Here is a 27,187-nt window from a genome sequence, read left to right as displayed (position 1 = left end):
ATCAAGCTCCATACCACATCGTCATTGCTTCCCCCAAAAAACGTTTACAATGCAGAGGGCTCTGTATAGCTCCGCATTGACATAATTGGTTGATGGCTCTGCGCTGCTGAGCGAAGCTCAAGAAGTATGAATGCCCTGACTTCTGCAGAGGCCCGGATCGCAGTAAATGCTGTATGGCCAAAACAGACAGCTGAGTGACCATACATGCGTTTACCTCATGGAAAAGCAGATGCTCGATAAAACGGGTGATTACTTGTCCACAAAAGAACAGCTTCACTTTCTCCAACACCACCCATTGGAGTAACGATAAACAGGGCGTTTTTACAAGCCAATCATGAATCTCATTGGCTCTGCAAAGAAAAGGACACCAAACGTGCGTCGTTTGAATTTTGAGCTGGTCTTTTGGTCACGGAAAATATGAGTGTCGGCTGGTAAGTGTGTAATTTTTGCACGTTATAAAGTTATGCTAGCCCTGCATTTTTTGCAATGTTAGATATGGCATGCTTGCTCAATATAACGTTAGCTGCCCAACGCTCTCTGAAGAACTATCGCTAGCTTTCTTTCCTCCCTTAAATGAATTTGTCAGTTAGCCAACTTTTGTTATTCTTGATTTGACAAATTCTTTGCTTTCATACCGATGCCCGTTTACTAGTTAGCTTGTTGTGTGGCCAGTTCGCTAGCTATCTGCTATCTTTGAGTGAATGTTGTTTTGCATTGTTTCCAGGTTTCCCCCAGCATAACAACATTCACTCAAAGATAGCATGTGTCACTGAGGGGGCTCGGTTAATCTGGCCTGTGGGTACACCGGACTATGGCGGTCACGTTATCGAGCGAAAATTGGGGGGAGAGGCTTGGGGTCTCAAATAGAACAGTAATCTGCGCCTCTTTGTCAACAAGGCAGCATGGTGCATCGTCCAGACGCCCCAATCTTTGTATTTTTTTGTGCGCCATTTTAGCATTTGTAAGAACATTTCCTGCAATTCTCAGAATTTCACAATTGAGCTCATTTCCAGGGATTCTGCCATGTAACTGAGACCACATTTAGCAGTTGCCAAGAATTTCCTGCAATTCTATGCCTTTTTCCATGGCTAAGGCTGTGTTCTTGCTCCGAATTTAACAAATAAAATCAATACTGTTCAATCCATTGGAATTTATTTCCCGTGACCGTTTGGCATTTATTTCGGTGATTGTTAGTTCTCAACGATTATAGTATAAGAAAAATGTATTTTGTGTATCTTTTCTACATACATTGAACAAAAATATAAACATGTAAAGTGTTGGTCCCAAGTTTCATGACCTAAAATTTAAAAAAAATCTCAAACTTTCCATATGCACAAAAAAACGTATTTTTCTCGAATTTAAAGGCCACTTTAAAATGTGCAGTTTTCTAACACAATGTCAGATGTTTCAAGTTGGGTTGTCATGCTGACTGCAGGAATGTCCACCAGAGCAACCATAATCTGCCGCCAACGTCGTTTTAAAGAATTTGGCAACGCGTGCAACTGGCCTCACAACCGCAGACCACGTGCAACCACGCCAGCCCAGGACTTCCACATCCAGCTTCTTTTACCTTGCGGTATCATCTGAGGGTGCGGGGGTTACTGAGGAGTATTGACTGTAATAAAGACCTTTTGTCGGGAAAAACTCATTCTGATTGGGTGGGCCTGGCTAATTAAATTAAAAATCAATTGATTTCTGTAAGTCGGTCAAATATTTTTGTTCCAAGTACTTTATATTTGGTTTTAGTTTTAAGTTTACACTGAAAGTGTTTTTCCATCCCAAAACTTTTTTTTTTTTGGGAATGCAGATAGAAAACCTTTATCAAATCAATCACTTGAAATCATGTGAAATCCTATTCATTACTACAAGTGCTTACTTATGTAACTTTTAATTTTGTACTGACTTCGCCCTGAGTGGGGCACCTGGCTCACTTCAGATCGAATGCAATCAACTTTCAGCCAGTGCAAAACACACCTACACTTGCACTCGCCCGAGATTAATCGAAACCCCTCACTCATTCCATGGAGGGCCGAGTGTCTGCAGGTTTTCACTCCTTCCTTGTACCTGATTAAGCAATTTAATATCATTAATTAGTTAGGAACTCCCCTCACCTGGTTGTCTAGGTCTTAATTTGATACAATTTTGAAAGGAAGTAACAAAAACCAGCAGACACTCAGGCCCTCCATGGAATGAGTTTGATTACCCTTGTCATAAAGACATAAATTATGCTTTTTATTTTTTATCCAGTCTGAGTCCAAACCTTTTTACTTATTGGCTTACAGGTCAGGTGTGTGATGATGACATGCAAGATTAATGATGAAGTCCAAGAACTTATATGGTCAATACTGGATCAAGTCACTAAATGCATCTTTTCTCCATATTCTCTTCGCCATCAGGCAAAGGTGTGGCTTTAACTCAGTGTTGTGAACTAGTATTGGAGCATGCCTCGTCGCGATCCTGACAGCTCTTCTGCAAGCCGGCGCAAGGGTGCAACACCCAAGCGTCGGCCTCCAGCCCCAACCGCGCCTGCTTCAACATCACCGGCAGCACGGCTGAGCGGACCATCAGGTGAGGAAGATGGGGAGGAGGGGAAATGTCGGTTGACTCATGCCTTCTCAATCCTGACACTGAAGCAAACTTTTTGTTTAGCTATGAGAGCGAGTAATAGGATACGGCATGTGTCAAAATTGATTGATTGCTGACCTTATGACCTGATGACGTGTACTGAATATGTGCCCCCGCCCCCCCTGTTCGTGTGGTCATGTGTTAGAGGGTGTTTGAACTTTTGGGGCCCATGCCCCCCCTCCACCCCCCAGTTTTATCTCCCTTATGGTTGTTATCTATGAAGCAGGAATGTCTGGGGCTATAGATAGCGCTGGGACATAGGCATTATAAATGTCCAGAACAAGCCATTTTTAAGACCTGAATATGTGTGTGTGGGTGTGTGTGAGAAACAAGGAATGTGTGTGTGTGTGTTAGAAACAAGGTCCCTTGGGCATTGTGTCCATTTCAGGCTTTAAACAACAATTAAACAGCCATCTAAATAATGTTTCTCAGCCTAGTTTCCTATTGAGTTCTCTTTATATGTACAGGCACAGAGCTTCCAGATGGCTCCAGCCTAAGGATTTTCAGTGCATGTACACACGGGGAGATTAGAACCCCAAAGAAAAGATCCTAAAGGTACTTTCAGATTCAGGTTTATCATGACAGCCGCTTTATGAAAGGCATTTACTTATGGCTAAACAGCTTCTACACAGTTTATTAATTAATGCTGTGGGATGAAATTAGGTGTTTCTAGGAGGTCTTAAACAGATCTACAGTGAAACAAACATGTACACTTTACACACATTTATTGACTTTTAAAAAGACCACAGTAACATGACAGAATTTGTGCAAAGGCAACGAAATCTGCTAGGGGATATTAAATGTACAACAGTAGTATTCTGTAACAAGCAATACGTGTTAAACATGAGGCACATGCAATCATGACCGCCTCTTTATGAAAGGCCTTTAATTAGGTGTTTCTAGGAGGGCTTAAACAAATATACAGTGAAACAAACATGGACACTTTACACACATTTTTATTGACTTTTAAAAAGACCACAGTAACATGACAGAATTTGTGCAAAGGCAATTCTGTAACAAAATCTGCTAGGGGATATTAAATGTACAACAGTAGTATTCTGTAACAAGCAATACGTGTTAAACATAAGGGACATGCAATCATGACAGCTGCTTTATGAAAGGCCTTTACTTATGGCTAAACAGCTTCTACACAGCTTATTAATTAATGCTGTGGGATGAAATTAGGTGTTTCTAGGAGGTCTTAAACAGATCTACAGTGAAACAAACATGTACACTCTACACACATATTTATTGACTTTTAAAAAGACCACAGTAACATGACAGAATTTGTGCAAAGGTCTGGAAAATGTGAAACAACGAAATCTGCTAGGGGATATTAAATGTACAACAGTAGTATTCTGTAACAAGCAATACGTGTTAAACATAAGGGACATGCAATCATGACAGGCTCTTTATGAAAGGCCTTTAACTATGGCTAAACAGTTTTCTACACATCTTATTCATTAATGATGTGGGCATACCCAGGATTTACAGGCAGGACGTTTGATCTACACAGGGAGGGAAAACTTACGGAGTTATGATGGAGCGGGCAAGCGTCTTTGAGTTGGTGAATTCGAAACGAATAATGGTCTTGTAGCTCCCTTCAGTAACCACGAGCACAACCGTTCCATGATTTTAACTGGCGGCTTTATTCTGTAGTTTCAGTGAGAATTATCCCCTTCAGTGAGAACTATAAAGTAAATTAAAAATACAGTTAAGCACACTCTTACAACATTATCTTAGGAGTGACTTATTAGCTTGGTATAACTCTGAAGTGCTTACATACATAACAGTTTAACCGGCGTTATAACGGGTTCAGATTAAACACATGAATAAAGGAAAAAATACCTCATTGGCTGCTTATTACAGAAGGGAGGAAATCAAACTTCACACTTATTATTCCTGGCATGAATTCACACTTCATCCTAACATACACTCTTCAACCTTTATGAACTACACCCGATGACATGAAAACTTAGCTAACGCAGCGCAGGATTGCCTTCCCTACAAAAGTGTGTTGCTACAATAAGGATCCCCAGTTACAACAGTATTAGCTACGTAGTTCCGCTTGTATTATCATTTTCCCCGCACAGCGGACACATAAACAATACAAACAAAAGACAACGACATAACCTGTAAGTCTAACTGTCAGTTACAGGTCGGGGCTAACAGGACCCTTTATCTGTAAGAAATAGTAAACATTTTGGAATTATAACATGTGTTAAAATGTAGGTACTAAATATTTTGAATTAAATCACTGGTTTTAAAAATGTATCTCACGCTTTAACGATAGGGGAAGAGGTCATTTCATATTTCGTTTTAGGGGGGGGTTATTAACTTTATGGAAAACAATATTCACACAAACAACACCGCTTAGAGCAGCTTGGAGATTATTAGCCATGTAAGCGGGGAGCAAAAGAGCGGATTTAACCAACTCTGTCAAACCCCGACACGGGGTATGATAACTGACGCGTACGTCTAATTTACATTTAAGTCATTTAGCAGACGCTCTTATCCAGAGCGACTTACAAATTGGTGCATTCACCTTATGACATCCAGTGGAACAGTAGTGCATCTAAATCTTTTAAAGGGGGGGGGGGGGGGGTGAGAGGGATTACTTTATCCTATCCTAGGTATTCCTTAAAGAGGTGGGGTTTCAGGTGTCTCCGGAAGGTGGTGATTGACTCCGCTGTCCTGGCGTCGTGAGGGAGTTTGTTCCACCATTGATTATTGTAGATGTTTACAACTGAGGGAGTTGACAGTAGGTCAATGAGATGTATAAAGGCAAATTGACATAACGGACCTCAAAGACCAACAGCCTACTTAATAATATAGAATGCAGGGGTGTGTAATGAACATGTAACCATTATAAAACTAAAAAAAATATAAAAAAAATGTCTCGAAACACACACATAGTTGGGGACAGAACGTGGAGCATATACTTTAACACTGTTACCACAGCTTTAGCGCAAACCCACAGCCCCTGCATTCTATATTATTAAGTAGGCTGTTGGTCTTTGAGGTCCGTTATGTCAATTTGCCTTTATACATCTCATTGACCTACTGTCAACTCCTGGGCCCCAAAAGTTCAAACACCCTCTAACACATGACCACACGAACAGGGGGGGCGGGGCGGGGGCACATATTCAGTACACGTCATCAGGTCATAAGGTCAGCAATCAATCAATTTTGACACATGCCGTATCCTATTACTCTCTGCTATGTATGTGACCACTAGTTGAAAGTGTTGCAATATAATAAATATGTTATTATTATTATAAGGTTCTCATTGTTTTAAAGATGATTTGGATCTCTCTAGCCCCTGCAGGTGTAGCTCCCTCCCTGCAAAAGAGGAGGAGGTTTCGCCCTGGCACCCGAGCTCTGATGGAAATTCGCAAGTACCAGAAGAGCACGGACTTGCTTTTGCGCAAGGGACCGTTTGCACGCCTGGTACAATACCACTGGCTTTGTCGCATCACTGTCTTGCATAGTAGAGGTTGATTAGCACATGGCTCCTGTGGACCGATTTTACAACCACCTTACATTCTTAGATGGATGCTGCCACTCTCTAACAATACATTACCTGTTGTTGATGATGAATAGTTAATCCTGTAAAGCCCTGTGAACTCTGCTGTGTATGTGGGTAAACAAGTCTCTCCAGGATTCCATATTTCTTTGCAAAATCGACAATTCCCCACATAATATGCGAGAGCTTGCATATTTGACCTATCACGTCACTATTACTGCATACAATAGTCAAATCATCTCAATATTATCACATGAAAATGACCAATCACGTACTTCAAAAAGGGGGCTTGCTATTTAGACCAATGAAGACACACATCAGGGCATTATGAACTAAAGTGCTTGTTTTTACAATTAAAGTTGCTACCCTGAGTTAATATTTCCTATTAGTGATTATTTAGTGAATTTCAAGGTTGTTTACTCAGGTTGTCTACTCAGGTTCGGGAGGTGTGCCAGACGTATAGCAGGGACTTCATGAGATGGCAGGTGTATGCTCTTCTGGCGTTGCAGGAGGTAGGTTGGTTCCCACTCCTGTGCTTATTTGAAGAACTGTTATATCAATACTCTAAACCCTTCTCTTACAGTTTTAAAATGTTTGATTATAATAACATCATAGTACACTTATTTTGAAAACGTTTTTATTTACATATCTGCAATATAAAAAAAATGGTATCCTTATTAACTATTGTCATTGTTTCCTGGTCATAATTTTTTGACACCATTCTTTCTCTTCCAGGCTGCAGAGGCTTTCCTCGTTTTACTGTTTTCCGATGCCTACCTGTGTACCATCCACGCCAAGCGTGTAACGCTATTCCCCCGTGACATTCAGCTTGCCCGGCGAATTCGAGGAGTGGATCATCTCTGAGAACACTCAGATGAGCCATTGAGGAGCGAGCAGTGTGGCTTGGAGTGGGCCTGTTATAGCCTCTTTTTAATATATATTTTTTTAAACTACTGACCATTGGGTGCTGAGGACCTCTAACAATGCTATGTTTTGATGCAAAGCGTCAGTGGATCTAATTTGCCCCAAATACACATGCATTACGTTCATGCCAGTTATAAACTCAGTATATTCTATGACAAAATGCTCACCCAGGCAAGGACTGTTGACCAATGTTTTGATTTTAGAAAAAGGTGTTTTTGTACGTTGAAGGAAAAACACTTTTGGGTATACTGCTTTAGTTCATCTGTGTTTTGGGCCCTCATGCCACCAAAGACAAGTTAGTATAGTGGTCAAATATGAGATTTACTGTAAATAATGTTGTAATTTGGGATTTGAATAAATGTTTTTATTCAGTAGGATAAACAATTAGAAATGCCTCACATTTGCATACCTGTTCCCATACAGCTATTGTAGGATTACAGATCTATACTTAGAACCCGGAAATTCATTTTATTCATGTTATATTTCATGCCCAAATTTAACATGCATCTGTGGTGTTTGTGTGCATGTGGTTTTATCCACTGCCTTTGTCGCATTGTATTTTCAGCCTATGGTGTGGTGTTCCAAGATGCCCCTTTTGGCTCTCTTTTTTTTTTTAATTGGTCTCTTGGGACAGCTTTCTGCTGCCTCCTGGCCCCTGATCTACCCGCTTTCCCAGCAGGCAGCGCAGCCAATCCAATCTTCTCACACCTGCCTGAAACAGCTCCTGATGGTCCTGTTTACAGGTGTGCTGAGGCTTCGCTTGGGACCGAGAATCACACCAGGCAACATTTAGGGAGTTCGATGTTTAAAGTTAACGGCACACCAGTTGAACGACTACAGAGGAGCGGGAACACTGTTTTAGCGTATTATCACAATAATGGTGTGGACATGAGGATTTTTGGAGTCAAAGAGAAGGGGTTGGACAGAGAATAGTACTGTTTATTCAAGTGCCATAATGCACATTAAGTTGTCATTTTAAAGGGGATATTGTTCAGGGAACCAAAAGAAGTGCATTCTTTCAGGACATCAACACGTCAGGTAAGATCATTTTATGCTCATGGGTCAAGTCAAGCCAATTCATTGAATAGTTATGTTAAGAGCAATGCATTTGTTTGCCAAGATGGTCTAAATCCGTTCTAATTCCACATTGTCTACTTGCATCTATTGTAAATGTTTGTAAAAGGTGCATTTTAGGATTGGAGATGGAAGTATCAACTGCAAGGATAGTGTTAGAAATAAACATAATGAAGTCGTGTAATGAATAAGCAAGCACTCTTAAATGTCTGTTATTTGATGTGATCCATATCCATCCTTTTTCCCTCTTGTCACAAGGGCAATCATGATGTCACCAGAGGACAGCAGCACCCTGGAGGGCTTATTGTATGGCAGCCTCCATGGTGACGAGGGGGAGGAGTCAGTGAACCAGGGGAGCAGACAATTAGGAGAGGATCATTCAAAAGCCAGTGTAAGCCCCAGCCAGCCTGAACCAATGATAAGAATTATGCATGTCTGTAGCCTGGTCCCAGACTATTCTGACGTCCATACATGCATGTTATAACAACAATAGAGGAGTTGTCTAAAAACCCATACAGTACTGTATATGTGGACTATATAATAGCATATACCCCATTTTTTTTGCCTGTCAAGGAATGTTAACAACATTGTATCTGTAAAACAAATAATAATAATATGGAATTGGATAAATTCTTGACTAAATATATTAACATTTTGACCGTATTTTTACAATGTAGTCATGTGAGAACAGTCTCAATGCATGTCTAAGGGCCCTACACTCCATTTGTCTTCTATGGGTTTTTATGAATAGTTCATGACTTCCCATAAAGAGAAGCTTTGCTCCTTTTTTGCACCGCTCCAGTAGCGCATGTCTGAAAACGGTTCCCGGTATAAACTGGGTTCAACATAATGAACGTACATGTACACGCTTCAGTTTGTTTGATAGACCACACAGCCACTGTACATAAAGTAAGCAGGAAATCCATGACCTACATTCTGAGTTGTCTTGTTTGATGGAAGTAATGGTGATCGCAGGGAAACCAGGAAATGTGGCTCTATTTTTATACACAGTGGCCTCCACGATCCCCTAAAATGTGTCTTCATGACCCTGTTAAATTATCTAGTGTTAATCATTGATCTGACATGAGTCTGTTTACACCTTTCCGGTCATGTCAAATCAGTGATTACCTCAAGTAACGTCGGAAGGAGGGATGCATTTGTAAAGTATTACAACGGAGCCCTTGTGACCTGGAACGACCTTTTTCTATTCTTGCTTTGCAGTCTCCAGCTACGGGCTTAGTAGAGGAGCCGTTGGTGTGTGCCGGCTGCGAGGGACGTGTTTGCGACCGCTTTGTCCTATTGGCTGCAGGGCGGGCATGGCACGAGGCGTGTCTCCGCTGTAGCCAATGCCAGTGTGAGCTCCAGACGCACCTCACACTCTACTGCCGTGACGGCAGCATCTACTGTCAGCAGGACTACTGCAGGTGACTCCAGTCTTCACCCATTTTAGACACTTGTGTCCTGGTTGCTTTGATTCTACCTACTTATCTGCACCAGACTACTCATTTGGTTGTTTTGGTCCCGTCTTAATTTTCTTGTACGGTAATACTCTGCAGGCTACTGACGACAGTCTTCTATTTGTACACTTTTCTCTTCTGTCTAAGAGGATTTCCTTTAGTGGAGCATGTTAATGTTGTAAAAGACATGCTCAGTCCTCATATTGTTCAAGAATGATGAGTGCTAACCGAGATCTTATTTCTCTAACTGGCCAGGTTATTCAGTGTGGGACGATGTGCCCGCTGCTCCCAGCCAATCCCGTCGTCAGCTATGGTCATGAGGTCTGGTGATCTGACGTTTCACCCTGAATGCTTTTCCTGCCAGGTTAGCTATTTTGGATCTATAATTGGCACTTGCAGTACCTGTCCAATTCTACTTTGACCACTAACCCCTACCCTACCTCCTAGACACTTCTGTATAACTTTTTCAGCTCGAGGCCCAAATTAGAAATTTGCATCCTCCAATGACTCAAATTAAGAAGAAATGGTGTGAGATTTTGGATGTCTTTTCATAACTCGTGATCCACCTCTGTGGTGCAGTGGTCTATACGGCACAGCATCGCAGGGCTAGCTGCGCCACTAGAGATCCCGGTTCGAGTCCAGGCTCTGTCACAGCTCGGCTGCGACCAGGAGACCCATGGGGCGGTGCACAATTGACCCAGCGTCGTCCGGGTTAGGGGAGGGTTTGGCCGGCAGGGATGTTCTTGCCCCATCGCGCACTAGGGACTCCTATGGCGGACCAGGCGCAATGCACGCTGACACGGTTGCCAGGTGTACGGCGTTTCCTCTGACGCATTGGTGCGGCTGGCTTCCGGGTTAAGCGGGCATTGTCAAGAAGCAGTGTGGCTTGGCTGGGTTGTGTTTTCAAAGGACGCATGGCTCTTGACCTTCGCCTCTCCCGAGTCCGTACGGGAGTTGCAGCGATGAGACAGGACTGTAACTACCAATTGGATACCACGAAATTGGGGAGAAAAAGGGGTAAAGAAAATAAAGAAACCCTGCCCTAGCCTTTCAGAGTATAAGGTGGAGCAATTACCCCCACCGTAAGCTAGGGGGGAGAATTCTTGTTTATTACTGAAACCTGTGGTAATGGTGACGTGAAATGCATCAAATCAAATAATTCTGTATTAGTCAATCTGGGTACACTTTCACTTTTAAAAGCTCTGACGAAGGCAAGAGGCCCAAACGTAAGCTTGAATACACTTTAATAGGAACATAACAGGAGGCTATTGAAGTCTCTCTCCAGGCACCGGTTTTAATTACATCAATGGTGGTAATTCTATATTTCATAGGAGTGTGATGTCACTTTGATGCCTGGAAACCTATACAGTCAACACGGGCAGAGCCTGTACTGTCAATCACATTACCATGATGACAGCAGTGTGCCACCCTCTCACAAGCTCCACCTCAAGCAGAGAGAAGGTGAGTTATTCGAAGATGACCGATGATATTCACATTTACAAATGGACAGTCTGCTATATCAACCTACCTTGATACAGGAGAAGGGGAGGAGTCTGTCAGCAGCCCTGAGCCACGACTGGAGGATGGTGTTACAGGTGGCCGGGCCCGCAGGCGGACTAAGCGAATAAGAACATGTTTCCGCAGCGAACAGTTGAGAGCCATGGAGTCCTATTTTGCCCTGAAACACAACCCTGATGGCAAGGATTGGAGCTGTCTGTCTCACAGGACCGGTCTGCCCAAGAGAGTGCTTCAGGTTTGAGACATAGAACATAGGATTTTAACTGTGAACAAATTTTGACCGGAGTAGATCCCCCCCCAAAAAAAAAAAAATCAGTACAGACAGACAAACTGTCACCAATGGACATTAAGGTCATGCTTAAAATTATTGTGATTTCTCATCTCTATCTCTCTCTTATACATTCACACACACACACGCTCTCAGGTGTGGTTCCAGAATGCAAGGGCCAAGCTGAGGCGTTCCCTCTCAGCCGACGAGTCGCAGAGCAACTCACCCGCCCCCCAGAGGTTCGACACCATGGCTACAGCCTCCCCGTCCCTAGTGACCTCCCACCAGTCCTTCCAGACCAGCACCATCGACCAACTGGAGCTCTCTCTGCTCACCGCCCCTCTCAGTGACCCGCCCCAAAGCCCCGCCGACCAATCAGCAGGCTTTAAAGACTCGTTCTTCCTGGACTACAATTCCCAGGGAGCACCAAGGCTCTCCCCTTTGATGACCTATGATTTTGGGGAGTCTGGATTGGGGAGAGAAGGCGATTCTGACACGGTACTTCAACCATATTATTGACCATGTTTACATTATTCTGGTGAGCACTACGCTATTTAATCTACCAGGACAACAAGTTATGACAGAAGAGAAGGTACAAGTGTCTAACTATAATTGACAAACAAATGGCCTACCAAATGTCAAAAATTGTAATATGGCCTGCAGAAATGTATCTAAATTATGGGGGAAAGTAGCCTAAGCCAGTAGGCTATGCAGTCCGGTACAGAGTATCAGCAAAACAAATTACTATGGAATTATGATGGATCGAACTGCACAGTTGGCCTATTTTTTTCAAGTGAGTTTGACAATCAGATAAAAACATCACCCATACTATGCGAAACTGAGCCTGCGCAGACCGCGAAAAACAACAGTAAACTGAATTTGATGTTTACATGCTACAGTATCCCGTCGAAGATCAGCATGTCCCAGCCTTCTTATCCGGGTGTCTCATAACCGGGAAACTTTTTCAGGTTATTGTAATCGGGATAGGATGTTTATATGGATCAACTCAAAAACAGAATACTTGAGTATCCCCGAATAATAAGTGGATATTTGTGTGCATGTAAACGTGGTCAATGTTAGGCATGTTGACGGTACAGCTCCGTGAACTGATAGTTATAATAATGCTATGGTAAATTAAGCATTTTATGATTATTCCTCGCTCTTTGTTTTGTTCCACGGTTTGTCATGGCTGTTATGATATCAATATGTGCAAGTAGTTTAGAGATGTATAGATGCTTGTGTTTGTTATGATATTGTACACACTGAGTGTCAGGGAATGTGTGTAAGATCATGTATCTGAATCCCACCACAAATATGACTACGAGCTCTTTGTACTTTAATAAATGGGCTGTATTAACTGATGGAAGTATAGGTTGTCTGTTTACTCATTGTCTAAAAGCATTTTTCAACCGATAAGGTAATACAGTTCTTCAGCAATCAGTCGGTCAAATCTGATAATTCATACTTTACTAGATTATTTTTAACCCCATTATCTCCTCAATTTCGTGGTATCCAATTGGTAGTTAGTCTTGTCCCATCGCTGCAACTCCTGTACGGACTCAGGAGAGGTGAAGTTCGAGAGCCGTGCATCCTCTGAAACCCAGCCAAGCCGCACTGCTTCTTGACAAAATGCCCGCCTGACCTGGAAGCCAGCCGCACTAATGTGTCAAACCTAACGATGCTGGGCCAATTGCGCTCCGCCCCATGGGTCTCCCGGTCACGGCTGGCTGCGACAGAGCCTGGACTCAAACCAGGATCTCAAGTGGCACAGCTAGCACTGCGATGCAATGCCTTGGACCACTGCACCACTCGGGAGGCAGGGTTTCTTATCGCCATTCAAGAGGCACCCTATATATTGGTTTTAACAGACCAGGTTAAGGATGGATAGGACGAGGTCCTATGTGGCTCAGTTGTTAGCGCATGACACTTGCAACGCCAGGATTGTGGGTTCGATTCCCAGGGGGGACAAGTACGTAAAATTATGAAAATGTACGCACTCACAACTGTAAGTCACTCTGAATAAGTGCGTCTGCTAAACAACCAAAATGTATTGTGGGTTAAAAAAACAGCTTAGTAGTACGCAAATTAATTAGTTTATCAAATTCAGTTTCCTAGTTCTGAGGTTTGCATATACCTGCCCATATAGGACCTGCCTCTCAATATTGGTAATCCAATCAAAAGACGTACACGCACTACGCCTGCTAGCTGGCTCCTGTGTAACACTGGAGCCAGCCAGCAGGCGTACAATAGCCAACTCTAAAGCTGATTGGGGCACTGTTGATTCTGAAGGCCTGAGGGCAGATTTTAGACCCCTGGCAACACATGATGGCTGAATATGATTGGATAAAAGATCTAACATAAAGACCAGCCCTCCAAATCTCAACCTGGGGCTGGAAGCAGTGCAACCAAGAGGAAAGCTATGAAATGAAGAGCATAACTCTTACTCTGGGGAATAATTTAATACATATTTGTGGGAAAATATATTTTAAAAAATATATATATTCTGATGATGTTTAGGCCAGCAGAGAAGGCCTTGCTGGCCCTGACGGCCCACCACTGTCTGGTTCCCATCCCGGGGGCACACGGGCCATCCCACTTCCCCCTTGCCATCCTGCCCATGTTGGATAACCCTGGTGGCCTTACTCCAGCTCCAGGACTCCTGGATGTCCCCGAGGGCTGTAGCTGCGGCGGGCCTCCGCCCCAGGGGTCCACTCCGGGAGTTTAGGTCAGAGGACCCATGCCCGGGCCTGCTCAGGGAGCTGGTGGCTGAGAACAGCTGGAGACAGGAGGGCATGAGGAGGGACCAGAGGGGGGATCTGGGTCCCTTCCCCGGCCACCCCATGGACACTCTGCACTACCAAGAGAGAGGAGGAAACGGGAATAAGGCTCCTACATCACCGTTGGGCTTCAGGCTTTCAGCAGAGAGAAGGGAGGTTTTGGAAGGAAGTAAAAAAGGAGGAGCTTAGAATTGTGAGTGTGGGGAACTAGGAAATGAGTGAGTCAGAGGGATGAGATGTCAGAGCAATCAATTGTGAGATTATGATTAGATCTGTATCATGAAATAGAGACTTCCAAACCGTTAAACAAAATGTCAAATCCAGTCTATCATAATTGTTACATAATAAAATTATTGAGGGTATGTGAATGAATATGATTGAAGTTATCAATGCAAGCCTACAGTGAAAACAGTATTGTCATAGTGTTTATTTTCTCCAGGTCTGCACAATTAATGAATGGGAATAGAACATATAGCACTACAGAGGGTGGTGCGTAGGGCTCAGTACATCACTTGGGGCCAAGCTTCCTGCCATCCAGGACCTATATACTAGGCGTGTCAGAGGAAAGTCCAAAAGATTGTCAGAGACTCCAGTCACTCAAGTCATAGACTGATTTCTCTGCTACCACATGGCAAGTGGTACCAGAGCACCAAGTCTTGGACCAAAAGGCTCCTTAACAGCTTCTACCTATTTACATTGACCCCCGTTGGTTTTGTACACTGCTGCTACTTGCTGTTTATTATCTATGCATAGTCACTTCACTCATATGTACAAATTACCTCGACTAACCTGTACCCTCGGCGCACATTGAGTCGGTACTGGCACCCCCTGTATATTACGTCATTATTGTTATTTTATTGTGTTACTTTTTATTATTTTTTAATATTTTCCAAATAAACTAAACTCTTGAACTGAACTGTGGGTTACGAGCTTGTAAGTAAGAATTTAAAGGTATTGTATACACTTGTATTCGGCGCATGTGGCAAAGTTTGATTTGATACCAATAAGGGAAACAAATAGGCTTCACAGCCACTGAAACGTATATTCGTCTATTTCACTTGACAACAGTTTAGGTTTTTCAGTCCTCAAAAATCATTGGATGAATAAAAGCACTTTAGGCAACGATTTATGCCGCGTTCAACCGCTAGTTGGTAACTAGGAAACTGAAATGTCCAATTTGCTAACGTTTGTACACGGCACGTTTATAACTACAACCAGTTAGCAAGGTAGAAATGTCCCATTTCGACTAGTACTTGAACGCGAAGGGTAATCGGTTGTAACAGACCGGATTTTGTGGAGGTTGGGTGTATTCCGTTGCTGTACCTCGAACACATGCTGTACCTCTCAAGGAAACTGTAAAAACGTAGTTCACAAAATGTATACGTTTATATTATTTGTTTTTTATTTCTCGACAGAATGTATTTTTCAGAGCCAAAGCGGTAAGTTGTCAAAAGTGAAAGTAAAAGTTGACTGCTGGATAAAAATAAAACGCATAATAAAAATGGTTTTCCAACTGATCTGAGCGGTCTGTTGTAGCATGGTATACAATATATTTGATTTATTGCGTTTTATAGGCTATGTAGTCAACCTGCGTTATTCCATTTTATTGATTACCGTTACTCGCTAATGCGCACTTACATGCCAGCCATAAGGCAAGATGATACAGCTACTTTGTTTAGGTTTATGAAATCCCCCATGATCAACCTTTCGTAAAACACATATGCTGCCACATCATGTTGTTAGCTGATATGTTTGACATTTTACATTGTAGCTAAATGACCTGCTGTTTAACAAAAATATGAAACGCTCACACAGGAAATGCATTGTTTTCTTAATAGTTTGACGACTCATGCCTAATGAAGTTCCGACAATAGTTTAACTTAATCAATAGTGTTAATTAATTAATAATTTGGTTAATACCATTGTTTTTGATAAATTGCAGAATGTGTTCTACTTCAATAGGCAATGCATGTAATAGCAGAGGGAAGTCATACTATGGCCTTGCATCATGACTTCTAAATGGTAGTTTAGGTTACATTGATGTAGTCCTTATAGGCCTATTAAAAATCTAATCAAATTGTATTTGTCACATGCGCCGAATACAACAGGTGTAGACCTAACTTGTAAGTAAGCATTTCACGGTATGGTCTACACTTGTTATATGTGACAAATGACATTTGATTTGAATTTTAATAGGCCTAACGTTATAAGGGCTACATCAATGTAACCTAAACTACCATTTAGACATCATGACGCAAGGCCATAGTATGACTTCTCTGCTATGATATTTCATAGACATTTATTTTTTTGACAAGTTGGCCCCTTACAGAGATGATAGACCTAAGTATTTGACAATTATTTCCTAGTGGCAATATGTAACTTTCTGGGCTACACGACCAAATTCCCATAGAAATGTCAGTTATAGATCTATCATTCTAATTGAAAGCACTTCTAAGAAGCAGTAGATATGTTCAATGTACTCTATTTCTATGCTTCCTGTTCTTAAGTTTTGTTTTTGCGTCTTTTATTTTTGTTTTTGTACACAAGGCAAGCAGCTGAAAATACATTATTTTTGGTTATGGAAAATATATTTAACAGCCGTTTATATGGTACAATGATTCTCTACACACTATACTAGCTTATTTTTGCACAAACTGAAATTAGGTTAACTATTAGAGTTTTAACAACCAGGAAATGCAAAGCTATTTATGCGTACTGCAATTTGAATGTTTTACAGCACTGCTGATTAACATGGAGAGAAGGCAAATTGAGACAAATTATCTCAATCTGAATTTTTTTCCCCGACAGAGATCTACTCGTTGAATTACATCTACACTGCCCTCTCAAAGCCAGTTGAATTACCTGGTATCCATGAGTTCACTGCCATGGGTTTGATGAATAACAGACAAATCGATTACTATGACAGTGTGGATAAAAAGAAGATTCCCAAACAGGACTGGATGAGGGAGAAGCTGCCAGCAGACTACTGGGAAAAAGGCACTCAGTCACGCAAGAGCAAGGAGCAGTGGTTCAAAGTCAACGTCGACATCCTGATTAACCGCATGAGGCACAACAACACTGGTGAGAAACCACACCTGCATTTTGTCCTCCGCTCAACATTGATATTTTTCTTAAATTGTGGGTAATTAGTTGTCGACCTTCTTTTTCATTATTAGTTTTTTGTTTCAGATGTCCATATCCTTCAGTGGAGGCATGGCTGTGAGATTGACAAACAGCCAGGCGGCATATTGAAATTCATAAAGGGCACTGACCAATACAGCTACGATGGTGATGACTTCCTGGCCTTTGACGATGCCACTATGCAGTGGGTGGCCCCAGATGATCAAGCTCTGCCAACTAAGAGGAAGTGGGACGGGGTGCAGATCCTCAACCAGTACACCAAGGGCTACCTGGAGAAGGAGTGTGTGGACTGGCTGTCCAAATTCATGGCATATGGGGACAAAGAATTCAGTAAAGCTGACTGTGAGTACTTATGATTATTCATCTCCTTATAGTGTAGCGTAACGATTGGTTAACAGAAAAGGACCTATGAGATAAGAAATAAAGCACTCATGTTCTCTGTTTATTCCCCCTCTAGCCCCACCAAATATCTATGTTTTTGCTAATAAGGTCAAAACTGCTGGAAATGTCCGCCTGACCTGCATGGCGACAGGTTTCTATCCCAAAGATGTGATAATTAATTTTAAGAAGAATGGTATCCAACTGAACAAAAACGATGGAGTGCTGTCTACAGGAGCCCGACCCAATAATGATGACACCTACCAGATCAGGATTAGTGTGCAGATCCCAGAGGCAGACAAGCAAACTTATGAATGCTTTGTCAACCATATAACGTTGAACGAGTCAATTGTGGAAAAATGGGGTAAGGTTGTCCTAGTATTTAATATACTTTATATATTTTCAACAAACCAGTTATTATCATGGTTAGAAATTATGATAAAAATCAATTAGTAAAATGTTTGAGTCTGTTGTAAGGTCACAAATTAAGATTATTTAAATGTGAATCAACAGTTGTTTCAAGCTCAATGTCTAGGATTTCTTTCTTAAAGCTGGACTCCTTAGTTGCTACATCCATTTTTGGACTTAAATTAATGATATATACCCATTGCATCTTGAAGAATATAACTTATGAATGCCTCATGAGCTTAGTTCTATAGTGTCCTTCTCCATCAAATCCCAAGATACAGGCTTGTTTTATTCCAGTGTTTTGTAAACAATGTAAATGTAAACAAACACTATATGGCCTCAGAACATGGTTAAAACTATAATTTGTATAACGTGGATGGTCGGTCCTTGCATCCATAGCTCTGTCTATGAACTTGGGAGTGGTTACATTTCTCCAAGCCCATCGCACAGCTTTTTACCAAAATACAGGTGGTGTGACCACTTTGTTATTGTTTCTACGGACAGACAAACCTCTACCTACCTCGAGCGTCACGCTCCCTCTTCACTACCTCAACTACCCCCCCATTCCATTACAATGACATTTCAAATTTCAAACTACTATGTTGAAGGTGTGTTCTGTACTTAGTGAATGCTTAATATGTCCTCTTGTCTTCCATACAGATGGAACATGCCGTGATTGTAGCCAATCCACAGTTGCTATCATTGCTATCATCATCATTGGTGGCGCTGCTGCCATTGGCATAATTATCGTGCTGTTTCTTTGGAAGAAGGGCAAAATATGTACGTTTCTTATATTGTGTATGAGAGAAACTGGAGCGATTATGGTCATTTCTGTACAGAGTAGGGTTGTCAGTGCCCTTTTTGGCATTAGTGCATGACTTTAGTAAATCTCAAGTCAGGAGGTTAAACAAACTGAAGTATTGAATAATTATTTTTCCTACCCGTGTGTTTCCACTGTTTTTGTCCACTCTCATAATTGGTTTTAACACCTTACTCCATTGTTTTAGGTGCTGGTAATACAGGAGCTCTACCACCTACTGGGATCCAGGCCCCTCTAAATGGTACTGTTGATACAATATCATGTGTTTTACCCCTAGCAGTCTGACATGTATAGCAGTAGCACAGCAATACCAATGATCTGGTTGGGATGTGTTTAATAATGGTCCATCTCATGATTGTCATTTGCATTGATTTAATAACATCTTGAGAGGATTAAATTAATGACAGCCCATCCAATCCATGTTTTTACACATCAATCATGTTCCCATACTGATTAATAGCCCCATATTGTCTACATGCTTTTCTGGACAATACCGATCAGTATATAGCACATCATCAATGAATCAGACTTAACCATGTACTTACAAAGTTATTCTGCTCATATGACTCTGTTACTTTCAGGCAGTGGGATTGGAGCGACCAATTCGAACTTGACCACCACACCAAGTAAGACATTATTTCAAAACTTGTAGAGGACATATTATGTTTTACTGTTATAATAGTTGCTAAAAGCAGAAAAGGTTCCATTTCTTTATTTTCTGAGAAGATTATAATTACAAATAAGAATGATTGACTTCTAACATGAATTCCTGGCATTTAAGCAAATACGGCTTCAAGGTGTTTTCCAAAGGCAGGTTAAGGAACCATACAATAAGACCTGTCATATTTGCTTTTATCACCTTTATCACAAATCATGTGTTACACTCTTAGAAAAATAGGTTATTCAACAGTCCCCATAGGAGAACCCTTTTTGGTTCCAGGTAGAACCCTTTTGAGTTCCATGTAGAATCCTTTTTGGTTCCAGATAGAACCCTTTTGAGTTTGTTAGGTTCTAAATTAACCGAGTAAAACTCACGGACGATTAGTGAAGCTCCAACCAAGTGCATTCACCCACTGGGTCACAGATGCATAAAACAAAAAACATATTCACACAAGCACTGGTATTTAACCCTTCCTACGCAGAGTCTCCTCACACATATGGTCAGCCAATGCATCTTTGTTGCTAGGCAGAACAGCAGTGATGGCTGTTCTTTCTCACTTCATCGGACCTGCCTCAGCCCGCATTCCTCAATTCTCCTCACTCATAGCTGTCCTGTTGACTTGTACCAGTCTGTGGCCCCCCTCCTTCCCATCGGATCCCTGATATCTAACAATAACATGTTCAGACAGTATTTACACATCCTGCCTTCCTCTCTCTCCCTCTGTGACATGATTAAGGATGTTTGAAGTTTATAGGTCAGAACCCATCAGTTCCATGTAGAACCCTCTGCGGAAATGGTTCTACATGGAACCAAAAATGGTTCTTCAAAGGCTTCTCCTGGGGACAGGCAAAGAACCCTTTTAGATTCTAGAGGGTTTTTTTCTAAGAGTGTGTACCTAAAATGGAAGGACTATAAGTCATAATCAAGAACTAGGAGTTAACACTAGAACTGCCATAGGCCAACGGCCACTGACATTTGATTTTGTAAGTTTAGAAAATTCTGCCCCCCAAAAAGGCCTGCTCCTTCCTGACTCTACCTAAATGTTTGTACTTCACACTGCTCATTTGTCAGAATTTAGAAATTACAAACAGAAAAGTATTTAGAGCCGTTTTACCTGTTTTTTCACAACTATTCCTGACTTAATCTGCCAAGACAATGTGCTGCAGCCAGCTAATGCTCTCTTCTCACTGAATGAATGACAAATGGATGAATTGGCGATAATTGTACAAGTCACTTCACAATCTAATTCAAATTTGGCCTAAATTGATCCCATTCTCGTTTACATTTTAGTTATAAATAGGCTCTTATGGGACTGTTTTATTTACTATAACTCTATTACTAATCAAATGTATTGTAAGGGAAAGTAAAACATGCTACATGTTGCAGCCTTTAGAATAATGTAAAACATATCCTTGACTATTATCCAGGTTGATGAGCAGGAAACAAACAATACCAGTCAGCCGATCGAAACTACACCTAAACTATACCAAAACTAATTTCATACATAATAAGAGTTAGCCTACGGACAAGATTCAGTTGACAATAACTTGAGGAGAGAGAATATTAGGCCTGTCAAATTGTACATGAAGAGATGGGCGCATCTTGTAATTGACAGATGCAGGGAACGGAGCATCGCTTTATCAAATTGTCCTTCAGAGTCACATGCAGGTAAACATTTTGATTTTTTTATATAGTATCTGAAAGAGCATATTCTGTCGTTTCTATGACACTTACCTTTTTCAAATAACTCTCAAAATTCAAGAGGTGCAACTCTTTTTCCAAATGTCACTTTTTACAAGAATATCTGTGGTGTCCATGCATTCAGCACATGACCACTTGTCTGGCAGCATTCCCCTGGCTACGAAGCAAAAACTAATAACATAATTAACATAAAATTAAAATATGCTATTCTGTCATCAATGGGTGATAGAAACCCGGTAGAAAGTGATAATGGTGCATTTGACTTCAGTTAAGTTCTGGTTAGCCACCAATGTCAAAACCAAGTCCTTGCTCAATGGCTTTTCATATCTGAGGAAATATGAAACCAGGCTAGCAGGTGAGCGACTGTCTGAGACTGTGGTTTTGAGACTCATGGAGCCTTAACATGGGCAAAGGCAGAAATGTGACCATGTTCACATCAATTTCCCTGGCAGACAAGTTGATTGCAAAGAAGACTAGCCTGCTCGGAACAGTGAACAAACAAAGGTGGGAGCTGCCCCCCCTCTGCGCAAAACAACCTACCAGCAGAGCTGTAGTCCACCTCTGTGATGGAGAGTGGTAAAGCAACACTCACAATGTAATAAGAGTGTTTGCATCCTCAGCACCATGCATCCCACTGGATCTGGCATGTGAGTTTTGTGAGAACCATATAAACGGCAAGATAGAAGCTACAGCAGCCAAGCAGGCCGCCAAGGCAACAAGTCCTGCTCTCTCTTTTCCCCCAGCACCACAGTTCCCACTCGGGAAGAATAAGACACAATGTCAAGTCGTCAGGTGCACACGAAACAAGGCCCATGAAAACTGTGCAGTGCAACCGATTTGTTTGTGGGGCTAGCTCACACAAAGCCCCGAAGCTGTGTGCTGACTGTGGACCCAATGCATAAAGAGAAGACACAATTGATTTGTGTATAAAGGCACAGATATAAGGGCACAATACAGTGTCTGCTACAATCAACCAATTACTGTTTTTATATCTTGTCATGAATATATTTCCACTAATATTTATTTATGCAATTAATCCTTTACTATTGTTCATTCCCTGGTGCTTTTGTTTTAGGAATACAGCAAATAATTCACCTCCACACCTGGCTGGTTATATTATTATTATTATATTTTTAGTTTCTACTTTGTCAAAAGAAGCTGTAACTGGCCTTTATTACTAATCAAATCTACAAATAAAGGTGATCAAATGGATTACACTGTAATGTTTTATTGTAAGGGAAACAAAAATAGACGATAGGCCTATGTTGTTTTTCTATGACTTTATAGAATTATACAAAATATATCCTTGACTCTACCCAAACAAAACTATTGTTATTTTTTAAATATATATTTCCATGAATACTTCTTCATGCAATTAATCCTTTACAAAAGTTAATGCACTATTTATCAAGCATTTATTTATCGAGCATGTTTTTGCGCACCTTGCAGGTTGAAATGCATCTTGTGCATATGTTCAACGGGACTCCTGGCAATGTTCTCTATTGGGTACTTATATGCTGAAAGGCCAGGCAGTTCTAGTGTCAAAAGCTCTTACACACTGTCAACAACCTAGTGGGGAACAACATGACAAATTAATTTTAAATAAATTATCAGTTCTGAGTATGATTATTATAACACTGAAGTCAAATGTAAAAAGGGGAAAAAGTAAATGTAACATATTTACTTTTCAATTCAGGAAGTGAATTAAATGAATCATATGGAAACTGGCCATTGTTTGCGATGAGGATTTTTCAGTTCATGAATTGAATTTCAATTGGGAATATGCATTCCTATAGAGGACCAATGATCATCACTATATAGCTGTATCTAACTAAAGATTGATTATCTTTTTCCAGTGACAATGAATGGCGCTAGAGGCACTTCCTCTGACTCAGGTAATGTTATTCAAAAGTATTGCCAGTTATTTTATCTTACAAAGTACATTCGGAAAGTATTCATACTCCATTGACTTTTTCCACATTTTGTTACGTTAAAGCCTTATTTTAAAATTGATTAAATAGTTTTTTTCCCGTCATCAATATAATCACAAAACCCCATAATGACAGAGCATAAACAGTTTTTTAAAATACTTTTTGCAAATGTATAAACACCCTCCCACACCCCCAGAAATATCACATTTACATCATTATTCAGACCCTTTACCTGTATTTGGGAGTTTCTCCCATTCTTCTCTGCAGATCTTCTCAAGCTCTGTCAGGTTGGATGGGGAGCGTTGCTGCACAGCTATTTTCAAGTCTCTCCAGAGATGTTAGATTGGGTTCAAGTCCGGGCTCTGGCTGGGCCACTCAAGGACATTCAGAGTTTTGTCCCGAAGCCACTCCTGCGCTGTCTTGGCTTGAGGTCCTGAGCGCTATGGAGCAGGTTTTCATCAACGATCTCTCTGTATTTTGCTCCGTTCATCTTTCCCTCGATTCGGACTAGTCTCCCAGTCCCTGCCGCTGAAAAACATCCCAACAGCATGATGCTGCCACCACCATGCTTCACCGTAGAGATGGTGCCAGGTTTGCTCCAGACATGACGCGTGGCATTCAGGCCAAAGAATTCAATCTTGGTTTCATCAGACCAGAGAATCTTGTTTCTCATGGTCTGAGAGTCCTTTAGGTGCCTTTTGGCAAACTCCATGTCCTCCCAGTCTCATTCTTCAAAGTACATTTTTTTTCTGGTGTTAATTGTTGTTGAGTGTATTATTATGCATCTGAGCACTTAACGGATTTGGTGCCAGCAGCCATAACATCCTGCATCCAACTAGGCTACTGGTGCCTGCCCATTGACAGTACATACCATATACAGTGTCTAGTGAAACTTTACATACCCCTTGCACCGTTTTCACATTTTTCTGCCTTAAATTGAATCTAAAAAGGGATTCAACTGGATTTATTTCCTACACAAACTAGCGGTACTCCACATTTTCAATTCAATTTTTGGGGGGGTCTTAATTAATTACCCTGATGAAAACAGCTTGGCTGTGGAAACGTTGGTAATTATATTTTTGCATCTGAGCTCCTAGAGTGTGCGGCTCTCTTTTATTTTCAAGTTTTCTACTCCGCTAGCCAGCACCTCGCCTAAATAGCTGTGCGTTTCTTTTTCTTCTAGATTGGTCTTAATTAATTAAACATTTAAAACGAAGATGTCATGATTGCATATGTCTTCACACCCCTGATTTAATACTTGGCAGCCATTACAGATGTGAATCATTTTAAATAAGATTCTATCACTTTGTACAACTCGGTAAGGGCAACATATATCCACAGTTATGTTGCTTTTGCTTTTGTCCCAGCTCGTGATACCTTCAAATTTTTCCCCACGCTGCCGGCACACAAATTAGAACAGTGCGATAAATGTTCAAGCGACAAGATTCTCAGGGAGAATCGGATAGAAAGAGGGCCATGGGCCAAACACAAAGGTCTAAAGATTTATTTCTTTACTCTCAGACACAAGCCCTTTTAGTGTGATTGTAGTCTCTTTTATGAGCTGTGTGTCTGATGCATTGTGAAAATTAACATGCAGGGCAACAGATCTGTTAGTTTCAGTATGCCAGAGAAGATAAATAAATAAGACAGTACAAAGACACATCACATGCTATGTAAAGGCACACATACAGTATGTTGTATGCGGCACTATGAACAACAATATGGAAGAATGGCATATCTTGTTTATGGTTGTCTTTGTTAGCTTTTCTATTTCTTTTTTATGATTATGTAATGTTTAGAGTGAAATTATTGACTGTGTTTTTGCCTTTTTATTAGGCAAAGACGGTGGAAGCATCAACTCATCAGACTCTGGTAATCTAATATTCCCTTGACCCATAATAATAAATAACAAATATAAATACATTTAGCAGACAGGTGCTTTTATCCAAAGCGACATACAGTCGTGTGCATACATAATATCAATCAAAAACGTAGATTCTATTTGTTTACAAATGATTTTGAGACATTAGAAAGACCGTTTCCCTCTGACACTATTTCAGGTAAAGGCAGCCAGAAGGAAAGGTCTTCAGATGGAGCCAGTGAGGAGGAAGTTAATGCTGCCTAATTGAAGTAAGTCGATGGATATCAACCCTTCTTTCACCTCTTCTCCAACTGTCCCAAGTTTATTACAGAAATGATTTACTGAGGTAATTAGGAAGATAGAATAAAATAACTAGGAATTACATGCTGCTTTAGTTTGCCTCCATAGAATTGGTTACTTTTATGTACAAAATGTATTCCCTGTTTATTCTACAAAGTTGGCATGTTCGATAAATTGACAGTTTTGAACATAAGGAACATCGGTTTTAAAATGTCAACAGGGAACACTTTTGTTTTATCACCTAAAAGAGGAAGTTAAAGATTCTAACTGGTTCATGTGAGGCCAAGCCATCGGCAGTATTTGACACCATCTATTTGTAATTAGAGCGGACTTATGTGTTACTCATGTCACATATTGTAATACATAAGAAAATATTTTACAACATTGCGCTGTAACGTATGTGTTCAATCTAATAATGCACATCTGTTCCATGTTGTGTATTTATGTGCAGGTGGCTAGATGACTTGGTGGGAAAACATCCTGACCGGACCGGTCAATTCATTTCATATTATGGCTATTGATAATGCTTGTTATTCAGTTACACTGCTCAATTCTTATAAGCTTGTGATGGAAATGATAGTTACTTATAGTTACAGTTAGTATGTGCTGAAAAGTGCTGCATTTAATAGTGTTTGCTGTTCTTAGGTAAGGTTCTGTACTTCCAAATACACTCAATAGTTGGTGGTTAGGTACCGGGGTCGGGTCGATGTGTACATTTCTCTTCAATGAATTTATTCTGTCGTACATTTCATGTTTTACTGTTACACTGGATGTTACTGTATGGAGAGAGGTTAACACACAATGAAAAGGCATCTTTACAGTATTTGTATCAGTCTTCAGGGATTATAACTAGACCTGTACTAGATCAGGGTTATATAGGCTGAGAAGTATACTGTATGTTTGTATATTTTCATACCTCTGGTCTCTGCCCAATCGGTGACAAACTCTTCTTTTAAGGAACATTTCAAAAGAGTTCTAGACAAACATCTTCAGTAATATTTTGAGTAACAAAAAAGCTCTACAACATATTTACTGTATGTGTTTCATGACTGTTTTTACCATATTGTATATCTTTTTTTAAGTTCCTGCAAATATATATATAAAAATATGATCTTTAATATTGTAACGTATTGTTAATACTTTGGGTATTTGCAATATAATATTTTAAGATTGTTTTTTTAAACTTAGGGCCATTTCAAAACCTTTCACTGGGCTGCTAAGATAAGACAAATCTACACTCTTGAATTAATACGTAGTGGAATATCTGTTAATATCACATTGTAAACATTGTTTTATCGAGGACATAAATAATCCCAACATGCAGTCTTGAAGTGCAGGACTTAAATAGTTTCTCTTATCACAGAAACCTGGTCAGTGTTTTTTTTTAATAGGGCCTGTTGTGTTATTTCAATAATTTTGCATGGCATTGCTCTGTTACTATGTACTAACCCGTATGTTACATCACTTATTACATGCCCACGGATGCACGCAGAAACACACACACACACAATGGTTATAACCTGTAAATGCTTTTGAAATATCCTGTATGATTTATTTTTTTTATGACAGAAAAATAAAAATAATTATGATAAAATACCTTATTTTTTTAACATTCTATCATTCAAAATAGGGTCTACCATATATATGTGCAGTGGATTTGGAAAATATTTAGACCCCTTCACTTTTTCCACATTTTGTTACTTTACAGCCTTATTTTAAAATGGATTAAATTGTTTTTTCCCCCTCATCAATCTACACACAATACCCCATAATGATGAATCACAAATAAAAAACTGAAATAGCACATTTACATAAGT

General features: G+C 40.6%; 3 protein-coding genes across 4 annotated transcripts; all 3 read left to right on the top strand.

The window, feature by feature from the left end:
• The first annotated feature begins 103 nt into the window (after positions 1 to 103).
• Positions 104 to 7,466, top strand: LOC115131595 (histone H3-like centromeric protein A). Its single transcript, XM_029663421.2, has 5 exons — positions 104 to 431; positions 2,397 to 2,568; positions 5,945 to 6,075; positions 6,589 to 6,663; positions 6,887 to 7,466. The coding sequence occupies exons 2-5, from the start codon at positions 2,442 to 2,444 to the stop codon at positions 7,013 to 7,015; spliced, it is 462 nt and encodes a 153-aa protein (XP_029519281.1). The 5' UTR covers positions 104 to 431; positions 2,397 to 2,441; the 3' UTR covers positions 7,016 to 7,466.
• Positions 7,467 to 7,568: 102 nt separating this feature from the next.
• On the top strand, positions 7,569 to 12,753 carry LOC115131593 (LIM/homeobox protein Lhx9-like). Of its 2 annotated transcripts, XM_029663419.2 has the most exons (7): positions 7,569 to 8,113; positions 8,408 to 8,540; positions 9,371 to 9,573; positions 9,862 to 9,970; positions 10,938 to 11,067; positions 11,145 to 11,359; positions 11,549 to 12,753. In XM_029663419.2, exons 2-7 carry the CDS (start codon positions 8,415 to 8,417, stop codon positions 11,909 to 11,911), a joined length of 1,146 nt encoding a protein of 381 aa, XP_029519279.1. In that variant the 5' UTR covers positions 7,569 to 8,113; positions 8,408 to 8,414; the 3' UTR covers positions 11,912 to 12,753. The 2 variants fall into 2 exon arrangements, with proteins under 2 accessions (XP_029519279.1, XP_029519278.1); XM_029663418.2 differs by having other exon boundaries at positions 7,569 to 8,540.
• A 2,631-nt stretch (positions 12,754 to 15,384) lies between these two features.
• LOC135559459 (H-2 class I histocompatibility antigen, L-D alpha chain-like) lies at positions 15,385 to 26,966 on the top strand. Its single transcript, XM_029663415.2, has 11 exons — positions 15,385 to 15,608; positions 16,978 to 17,250; positions 17,359 to 17,652; positions 17,768 to 18,052; positions 18,757 to 18,876; positions 19,104 to 19,157; positions 19,498 to 19,542; positions 23,135 to 23,173; positions 25,046 to 25,081; positions 25,270 to 25,339; positions 25,822 to 26,966. The coding sequence occupies exons 1-10, from the start codon at positions 15,545 to 15,547 to the stop codon at positions 25,332 to 25,334; spliced, it is 1,275 nt and encodes a 424-aa protein (XP_029519275.1). The 5' UTR covers positions 15,385 to 15,544; the 3' UTR covers positions 25,335 to 25,339; positions 25,822 to 26,966.
• The last annotated feature ends 221 nt before the right edge of the window (positions 26,967 to 27,187 follow it).

Source organism: Oncorhynchus nerka, linkage group LG7 (assembly GCF_034236695.1).
Source record: "Oncorhynchus nerka isolate Pitt River linkage group LG7, Oner_Uvic_2.0, whole genome shotgun sequence".
Classification (NCBI taxonomy): Eukaryota; Metazoa; Chordata; class Actinopteri; order Salmoniformes; family Salmonidae; genus Oncorhynchus; species Oncorhynchus nerka.
Note: the sequence above shows the minus strand (reverse complement) of the source record. Positions and strands in the feature narration are given on the sequence as shown.